This window comes from Sprattus sprattus (genome assembly GCF_963457725.1).
Source record: "Sprattus sprattus genome assembly, chromosome: 17".
Taxonomy (NCBI): Eukaryota; Metazoa; Chordata; class Actinopteri; order Clupeiformes; family Clupeidae; genus Sprattus; species Sprattus sprattus.
In genome coordinates, this window is record NC_137915.1 from 10,571,155 (window position 1) to 10,581,154 (window position 10,000).

A 10,000-nucleotide genomic window follows, 5' to 3' on the forward strand; every position below is an offset into this window, starting at 1 on the left:
ACACCTTTTCTTTCCATCTCCTAGCGTAGCAGTCTCATTACATTTGACCAATCTCAAATATCTTATGGGGTATCAAACAAGCAAGCATTCTGGGCGAAAGCGTTACTCTTTTCATCAAACCACAACAATGGAACAATTATGAGAACAAATCTTCTAGTGTTTGGCAATGTGATTTTAAGTTCACTTGTGTTTCAAGGAAGAATTCGATCAATGCTGTCTACCAATTTTGTCAATTCATCACACCACTTAGTGTTGATATGGCATGAGTGCTGATCAAGCTGTGTGTGCTTGTGTGTGTGTGTGTGTGTTTTCATGAATGTTTGTGTGTGTGTGACCTGCACAGACCTGTGCTCTTGGATGTGACAGGGGAACAGGGGGCTTGGGGTTTTATTGATCAGCCGGTGGCCACATCATGGCTGCCGCGCTGTCTCTCCCACCATTAATCTCCGCCGCTTGGAGTCTTCAAATGGCACCTGACAGCCCAGCACTGTCCCCTGTCTCCCCCTCCCCTCCCCCCCCAACCAAAAAACCTCCCCCATTACTCTTCATTAGGCGGTGCGCTTTTCGGACGTCACGTGGAGGAGTGATCATTTACCATTATTCTGTTTATGAAGCCCAGACAAAGACGACCGACCGGGGCTACATTTAATAGAGGTCATCAAAAGATCACCGCCCAACGATTAGGCCAATATTAAAGTTGTTTCGAATGCTGTATCTGTATGTCAGACATCAAGCCCAGTTAGAAAGAATGGCAGTCTCCCTCAAATGTTGAATAGAGAGCAGACATATTTTCGGACAATTTAAAAATCGCAGAGTCTCTTCCGTTTTAAAATCAAGCCACATGTAGCCTGCTATTTTTTATTCTTTTTAATCAGTCTGGTAAAAGGACAGCCATCTATCATTTTGCTCTGAATCTTTCAGCAGGGCTTATGTGCCCTCTGGTTCCCTGTTCTCCATCAACAGAGTACAGGTGTGTGTCAACAGAGAGTAGGTCGGTAGAGGCCCTGCATGGCACCACTATACACTACATTCACAGTAGCAGAGTGTTATCTGTGGAAGTCAATGTAATGACCTCACAAGCCTAACGGAAATGGCTGGACCAAATGTGTCACCCAGGTCAGCCCTAACCCTCCGTCATCTATCCCATACAAAAATGCAGAGAACTGTAGGTGTAATTAGAAAGATTATTTTTTCAACGTGTAAAAATGAATTTACCCAGAATATAAAATGACTGTTCTGACATTATGACATGAATCATTGTGACATGAATGAAAAAGGGTGAGGGGAAAAGTGATTGATTGAGAACTGAGTGGGAATTCTCTGGAGAACTTCAGAGCCCCTACAATTATCAACAAATGGGGTAGGGGAGAATTTTATGTAATGACGGAAGCCGCTCTTACCCCGAACGGAGCTAATGAGAGAGGAGATTGACGGCCGTTGGCCGGCACTCCATCAGGCCTTTAAGGCTGGGTCTGTCGCTTCTCTCCCGCTCTGCCCGGCCCTCATTTGCATTTCGCCTCGTTAAATACAACCACTCCTGGCCACCACTCTTGAGGTTAGAGCTTTTTATGCGCTGATCCGGACCACTTCAGCGCGCTCTACTGCTCCTCGTGTGGTTCTGACGCACCCCCTAGGCACCCCCCCAGTTCACCTCCGCTCCTGCTCCCACAGATGCATTGTGGGAGTAGTGACCTGATGTGGTCCAGTGAATTCCTCTGGGTTTTCCTGAGACATTTTATCATCTCTGGTTGCAATATTTACCCTCTTTCTTTTTTTTCTTTTTCTCTCTCTCTCTCTCTCTCTCGCTCTCTTTCCTTTCTAGTCTTTTTTCTCCCTCACCTCTTTTTTCACTTCGAGGTTATTTCTCCTCCACCTGTTTGTCCCCTGTGTAGCTGTGTTTTTTTCTCCTCCTTTTCATTTTTCAATATTTTTCTCCTTAATGTTTTCCCCCTTCCGTAAGCAGCTCAGATGGTGCAAAGAGACACCCCCCCCCCCCCCCCCTCTCCCCAAAGGTGGGGTCCACGTCAGGCTTCAAGGGGCCGGAGGCGTGGACCAGAAGTGTTTTCGGGGGGCCTAATGGCATTTCGCTGTACGGAGGGGCCGAGGGGAGCGGGGAGGGCAGGGCCGGCGGGGGGGGGGGGGGGGGAGCCCGGGGACAGCAGGCAGAGGTGGAAGTGGGGTCTGCGGGGTGAGATTCAGCATGCCTGCTTGTGTCACAGCTGATTACGCTCACTCAGAAGAGAGAGAGAGAGAGAGAGAGAAAGAGAGAGAGTGGGAGAGAGAGAGAGAGTGGGAGAGACAGAGAGTGGGCGAGAGAGAGAGAGAGAGAGAGAGAGTGGGAGAGAGAGAGGGAGTGGGAGAGAGAGAGAGAGAGTGGAAGAGAGAGAGTGGGAGAGAGAGAGAGAGAGTGGGAGAGAGAGAAAGAGAGAGAGTGGGAGAGAGAAAGAGAGAGAGTGGGAGAGAGAGAGGGAGTGGGAGAGACAGAGAGAGAGAGTGGGAGAGACAGAGAGTGGGCGAGAGAGAGAGAGAGAGAGAGAGAGAGAGAGAGTGGGAGAGAGAGAGAGAGTGGGAGATACAGAGAGTGGGCGAGAGAGAGAGAGAGTGTGAGAAAGAGAGGGCAGGAATGAAAGAATGAAAGAAAAACAGAGGTGTGGGAGTAGGAGACAGAATCTGGGCCCGGGCGGGTCTGGCCCTGATCTGGCCCAGTGCTGGTCTGGAGCCGGCAGCTCTCTGGGAGTGGGGTGACGCAGAACTGGGCCCCGGCATGAACTGTTTGCTTCACGTGTCCCCTTCTCTTCCTTTGAACAGTACATATGGACGAGATGGAGTTGTCTGTCCTGCAGAGGTCGTGTCTGTGGTTTAATGCTGCTGTTTTGGACAGTATTTATCTGAGCGTGACAGGAAGGGTGAACCCACGAGAGACAGGGTCATTCAGATAGCAGGGCAGCTCTAAATAACTGACTAAAGATCAGAGCTGGTTTCGTGATAAGCATAACCTCCTGTATGACACAGACACAGTCACTTTTGCCCAAGGAACCTCAAGGTTTATTTTTCTCCATTAACTTTTTACCAACTAGAAAAGAGTTTTGCTATTATTGGGTGAAATTTGATGATTGAGGTCTGCACGTGTTCTTAAAAGGTGACTTGTGTCAGCCCTTTTTGATGTATTTTTTAAATCATGAGAAATATTGCTTGTGTTTGGGGGCAGATATCTTGTACTTGTCCCTTTGCCCTGGTTGGGTCTAGCAAGAAATGCAATTCACTTCAAAGACCTTCAAGTTTTTTTGGGGTGTAGTGGGTGGGGGGCATTTCTGCTTGAGTTTCCAGGGGCCTCTCTTTGTGGTTACACGCAGAGTCTGTTTTTTTCAGCACATTCAGGAGATTACATGGACTGTTGCACAGAGTGACCCCTATGGTCAAACGGTTACCACAGGCCATGGTCAACTTAATAGAGTTTAAAATGCACTCGCCCCCTTTGCCTAAGGTGTAAAACTTTCTTTTAACGGTTTAGCTTTATGGTCACAAATAATATGAATTGTAATGCCCATAACCTCATCGCTGACATTTTTCTGTTGCATTCAGCAGTAATGCAAGGCTTAAAATTGTAGATAAACGGAGGTATATTTCCTCCAGAAGCTTGCCTTGCTGTGAAGAAGGAGACAGTCATGGCAGGTAAAAGTTTCAGAAAAATTCCTGACATAACCTTGCTGGAGTTTTATACGTACGCTTCACCAAACATTCTAAACGATGAGCGCTGAGAGTATTATATCGATCAATGTCACCATCAATTTACGTAATGTCGGCTTTGAAAAAATAGGTTCATTTTTCGCCCAGTGTAGCTAGTTAAGGTATTAATGCAGGCTCATAAAAGGCACCCTGATGTATATTTCATGCTTCTTTTGATATAAAGCCAAGCTTTGATGAAACATTTACAGGCCTTCAAAAGTCTCCCATCTGAACAGAGCTGCACTGTTTAACCATATTTAATATAACTAGACCATAAAGACAATGAAGAAATCATTTCCTTTTTAATGTGTTATTGGAAAGTTAATTCTCTTCTCCAGTTAGCAAATACAACAGGTGTCTGAAAATCGGCAAAGGAAATGTGTGGAACTCAGTCATTGTATGACATTAATCTCTGTCTCTCTCTGTTCGCTCTCTCTCTCTCCCCGACTCACTCTCTATCTTTCTATTTTTATGAAAATGTTCTTAATCTCTGTCGGGCATCTTTCTAGTCCATCTCGGTGCATTGTGAGTCCGTAGCTCCATGTATTCACAGCGGGCAGAGGAGAAGAGGCGGCCGTCTGAATGGTTTACATGCTGTCTCTTTGCAAAAGGTGGGGATGAGGGTGGGAGGACTGTTTAGCTCTGGCAACACATACAATCAGCCCAAAATGGTGAGGCAGCATGGCCATTTCCTGTCTCCCCTGGAGGTTGTGAATGGAGCAACGTGGCGTAAAATCACCTGTTTAGATGCTCCGCCGTCAATCACAGCGATCAGTCCTCCAGCTTTATGTAAGGCCGCTCCCCTGTTGCTTTCCATATTACGGAGTAGCGAGACACCTGACTGTGGAGATACTGAATTTCGTGGACATGAATTGGAATAATGTAGGCGCCACAAAGGGCCTGACCCCTAAAGCTGTCCCGGTGGCGATGAACACAACAGCTACTATTTGTTCGTCCCTTAAACGCCACAAGCAGAGACACACATGAAGTATTAGCTGGACTTTTTGTGATAGGGATATTGAATAATGTATATCGTTGGATCAGTCCCCGAAAAAAATGTGGCCCAAACCCCCCTCTCCCTCGTGGACATGCACTGACAGACGTCTCGTCGCATAACATCACGTGTAGACATAAACATTGGGGGGGGGGGACATCAATAAAACTGACAGAATAAAATCTGAAGCCGCAAAATTCGCTTTGCAATCTGATGCAGTTTCTGCTGCAGAACTAGAAAGTACTACGTGTGCCTAGCATGCTAACTGCCCTTAAAATCAACACTTTTTTGTCCCTGTTCTAACCATCTCACCTCCCTTTTTCACCTCCCTTTCTCCTCCTCACCTCCCCTATCAGTCCATCGTATCACCCCTCAAGCATTCAGATCCTCTCCCCATCCAACGATGGCTGAATCTCTTTTCTGATAGAAAGGGTGGTGGCAATTGTGTGTGTGAGTGTGTGTGTGTGGGGGGGGGGATTATCTGTTAATGCAATCCCAGGTTGATATTTCCAAGCAAACCCTCTCCAGTGCTCCCTCGCTCAGATACATGTATTTATTTGAAGATGTTCGCCCAAGATAAGCCTCCTCTCCATCGCCAGCGCCTCTCTTCCATTGACAAAGCCACGCCGTTCAGAGAGATTTAACCACCAAGGGTGTCGGTGAAGAGGCTGTTCACTATCATTTTCAGTGGGTGGCGGGGCGGAGGTGGGAATGGGGGCTCGGGGTAGAATATAAAGCCTCTATTATACTTACATAAGCTTTGCATGACATCTGACTTGAACACCAAAGGGCATTTCCCAGCATCCACTGGGAGCCGTCGTACAAGAATACTTGTCACATCTCCCATCACTGTTTGCTGTCTTATTCATCCTTACAATGCTTAATGCACTACAGACATGAGTGTGTATACATTCTGTCCTATGATTTATTAATGATTTAGATATCGAACTTAAAATATGTCTGCTGCTGGTCACTGGGAAGAGTCAAAGTGTCTTGTGATGTCGATGCCAGTTTGATAGCACAGATGAACACTGTACAATGAAACAACGTCGTCCTAAATAGTAAGTGGAATATTAACACTCTAAGGTCCAAGGCCTTTTAGACTTTTCTAAGTTGACTGACATGCCTTGATGTTTTTGTACATTTTGCTTAACTAAAAACATTGATGCACAAATGGAATATATGATTCTATTCTAGAAGACCTCAGCAATAATATTAGAAAAGGGTTCAATGTTTCCGTGGTTGTTCTTTTTATGTCTCTAAGACGAAAACTAAAAAAAAAAAATATCCCGGACGAGGGATATAGACCTTTTAGTGTTAAAGCTCAAACACTTCTTTTTAACATCTGGGTCACAGAAGTCAGGCTTGGGCTCTTGACTTTTCCCGAAGGACAAAGTGCTGGACACATGAAGGCGATTTCTGTGATTAGCGCAAAAAAAGAGGAGGATGACTTTCAGTCTAGGGGACGCAATATCAATCTCGGCCAATTTTAGGCCACCAACATGAAATATGATTTCATAAGACAAATGCAGTGTCATTCTTAATGCGCTTAACCTTTACTGTCAATGAAAAAGTATTGATCGCTCCGTGGCATTTTTTCATCATTTGATTTCAGAAAGCGTGGTAATATATGGGGCTGGGATATGATGAGAGATGAATGGCGCCTCAATGGTCTCAGTTTAACAAAGCTTAAATCCCCATGGAACGCTTGTGTTGAGAGGGAAAGGGGGAGGCTGTACATTTCAAACCCTTAGCAAAAGATTTTTTCTATCCCCAGAAATTTTCTCTTAGCTGCTGCTGACACTTCCAGTGGTGCCTGTCTCGCACAATCACTCCATCACCAAAATAAAACTGTCTTTCTTGATTTTTTTTTTCTTGAATTCTACTTGTTCTCCTCGAAATGTTCTTCAAAAATAAATGCACATGTCTGATAGGCGCTTGAAGCGATCTTGTTTCTTTTTTGAAACGCCCACCATCACTGTGCTTACATCTTCTCCGTGTGCTGTAATGGTTTACAACAATTTGCTTTAATTTCTGTGTGTCCGTTTTTCGTTTGGACTGTGCGGCGATTAATTTAGTCTTTTTTCCCCTCGTCTCTATCAGGGCACGAAGCCCCAGCAGCCTCAGCAGTAGCAGCAGGCCCAGTCCGTCACAGTGTTTCTATTATTTTTCCATTGGCTAGAGTAATTGGAAGGTCTCGGCTGCCTCCCCCGGCCCCCTGATCTGCTTAAACAACCTAATAAGGCTTCAGCTCTGTGGCGCCACAACCAAATCAGCAGTGCATTTTCAGCCCTTAATAGGTGGTTAGCTTGATTTATAAGAGCTGTTTGGCCAGCGGGCGCAACGTGGCCCCGAGCTCCGCGGGCAGGCAGGCAGGCAGGGCCGCTGATGTGTGTGTGACAGTGGGAGCACTATCGAGGAGTAGAGATGAGTTCATTACACCAGCAGGGACGAGTACATAGGTCCCCGGGGCCTGCAGGTAGAAATTGGGAGTTTATGTGATTATTTAGTGCAGTTAGTATTTATTTATTTATTTGCTTGTTTGTTGTTATTTTTTTGTGTTTTGTACAGACATGTTGGATTGCTTTTGTACAAATATGTTTTATATTTCTGCCAGATTTAGCCACAGCAGGAGGCCACGTGCTCCTGTCAATGTGCTTTGCACACATGAAATAATCGTTGCACACATGAAATAATGTTCTCTTCAAAAGTTTCCTGGTTTCATACTACACCCGGAAGATGTCAACAGTAGTCACAAATCACAAAAGCCAGGAGAGTCCTGTAAATGTTTGATTCTTCTGAGTTTGCTTGACATACTACTGTGAAGTAGGCTAATGTTCACAACTGTGTTTGTTTGTGTCAGATACAGGTAGTATCTGTATGTCTCCAATATAGGTAGTACAGTATGGCGTTTTCTAACCCAGTTCTCCGCTGTTCTCCCACAGCTCAACCCTCTGGCCAGCCAGGCGGCTGTGGCAGCAGCAGCGGCTATGAGCTCCATCGCCGGGTCCCAGGTGTTTGGGAACGCACTCTCCAGCCTGCAGGGCGTCACGGGCCAGCTGGTCACCAATGCCCAAGGACAGGTGAGTGGTTACTAGTGTGCCTACGCCCACCCTCTCACTGCCCACACTCTCACACCACAGATCCTCACATTGTGTTCCTCAGAGTCAGGTCCAGGAGCACACAGCTGAAAACACCCCAGACAAGGTTTCAGTGCTTGGCAAATGGGCTCTCCAGCTTGAGCCCTGCTGAGCCTTAAAAGGTTCTCAAAGTTCCTCTTCGAGCCTTTAGTGCTGAGATTGAAAATCAAAGAACCTTTCATCAGAGGATTCTATGTAGAGCCTTGAGGAAATCTAGCAAAGATTCTTTAATTGCTGTGTAGAAAGCGCATGGCCAAACATTTGAACTAATTTACTGATATTTAAATTGGGTTCTTTTATGTAATGTGTAGCTCGATGATGAGATTATTTTTACTTTAAACTCCTTAGAACATCTGAAGGTGTTAGATCCATATATTTATCACTTAAATAAAATATAACCGTCCTCTTATATCGTTTGGAGGATGCTATCTTTTTATAATCATCTTATCCCTTCGTGCATGAATAAGATGGTTCAATAGACAGATGCATGATATAGTTATTAGTATATATGTATAGTGCTGATATGTTATAATGGAGGATTTTTTGCAAGATGACTGAATTTGATAAAATTGCTGTTTTTTACATATCTGCAGTCATTCATGAAATTACTGAAAAAAGCCAAGTTTCCCGTTAAGACCACTCATCAAATTATTCAGATTAAGACCAATTCAATTTTGACCTTCTGTAAACTATATGTGTACAAATAATATATATAGTGTTTATAGTAAGTGTAATATTATATCATATTTCCCTTTTTCACACAGTCATTTTAAAGTCAAATTTCTCTACCGTGTCCTCGATACAACATGTTAAGCGTCTCAGCATAAACAAAGGGTGGAGTGTGGGGATGAGGGGGGGGGGGGGACTCTTCCTCCCTTTATCCCGTGCCAGTATAAAGTGTGGGGATAAAACGCTGACCTTGTCATATTTACGGGGTGGCTGCAGTATTGCTCCATCAGTAGCCAGAGGCTTGAACGATGATGCTTGTCAGAGCAGGGCCCTATCTAATGAATCATCTTATCGCAGGTGCACACAGCCCATATTAAAGGAAGATTGTATGGCCAATGTGCCCTTTCACGCCAACCCTGCTGTTATTTACCCTAACCTCTGTCTCATCCCTCTCCTCGCCACTGGCTTGCCTTGGCGTAACAAGCTTGAAACAATTGTTTCAGGAGGGAATCTCAAAGCCTCATTCTGTATGTGTGTGTGCTTGTGTGTGCGAGTATTTGTGTTTGCACTGCTTTGAGAACAAGGGTTTAATGTGTGCTTGATGTGTGTGCGCGTGTGTATGTGTGTGGTGTGTGTGTATGTGTGCTGCACATGGACATTTAATCCTTGCATAGTGTCACCACACTCATACCCACATTGTGAACTGTATTGAAGTACGTGTCAGTGCCTGCATAATCTCCATGCTGTGTGTGCATGTGGGTGTGTGTGTGTGTGTGTGTGTGTGTCTGTGTGTGTGTGTGTGTGTGTGTGTGTGTGCGTGCGTGTGTGTGTGTGTGTGTGTGTGTGTGTGTGTGCATGTGCATGTGGAGTGGATGTGTGTGCGGGTGTGTCTTTGATGCTAAACACCCCTAATGAGGGGACACCGAGCTCTCGCATGCTGTGGTGCAGCCCTCGAGCGCCAGGGACGGACGGACACAGAGATGGATTTGATGGGATGCTCTCTGCTTTTGTAGTGTCTCCGTGCTTGACACCGCCTGACATAATCAGGTCACCAAGACAGTCGGAGCCCAGGGCGAAACCCTTTGCTCCTGACCTTATTACCGGGCCACATTATTCAGCTGGAGCGCCCCCTGAAATGTCCATCGCTCTCACAGTCGGTCCCCACCCCCGCTTTTTAACATTAAAGATACTAATACATGCCCGAAACCTGGCTCCAGGACCAGTAGACGCACTAGCAGACGCGCCACACTCCAGGAAAAGAACCACCACCCCCCTCTACACACACATGAAAGAGAGGGGGAAAAAGAAAGAAAGCGAGGGAGAGGGTACCATGTTTAATCTTGGATGAGAGCCCGAACAAGCATGTTTGTTTACTTTGGTTTGGGGGCCCATAAGAATGTCTGGCTCCGGTCTTCAAATATAGCACCAAGCGAGACGGAGGGGCTTCAAGCTAATTCCAAATGTGGCTTGT

The 10,000-nt window shown here is 45.7% G+C and overlaps 1 protein-coding gene across 1 annotated transcript in view; it reads left to right on the plus strand.

The window, feature by feature from the left end:
* Positions 1-10,000, plus strand: part of pou6f2 (POU class 6 homeobox 2) — a gene marked incomplete at its 3' end in the record, with an annotated part of 87,531 nt that overhangs the window by 58,091 nt on the left and 19,440 nt on the right. Inside the window, exon 5 of the mRNA XM_080854906.1 lies at positions 7,666-7,803. Within this exon, the coding sequence (XP_080711032.1) occupies positions 7,666-7,803 (138 nt within the window). The remainder of the gene's footprint in view (positions 1-7,665; positions 7,804-10,000) is intronic.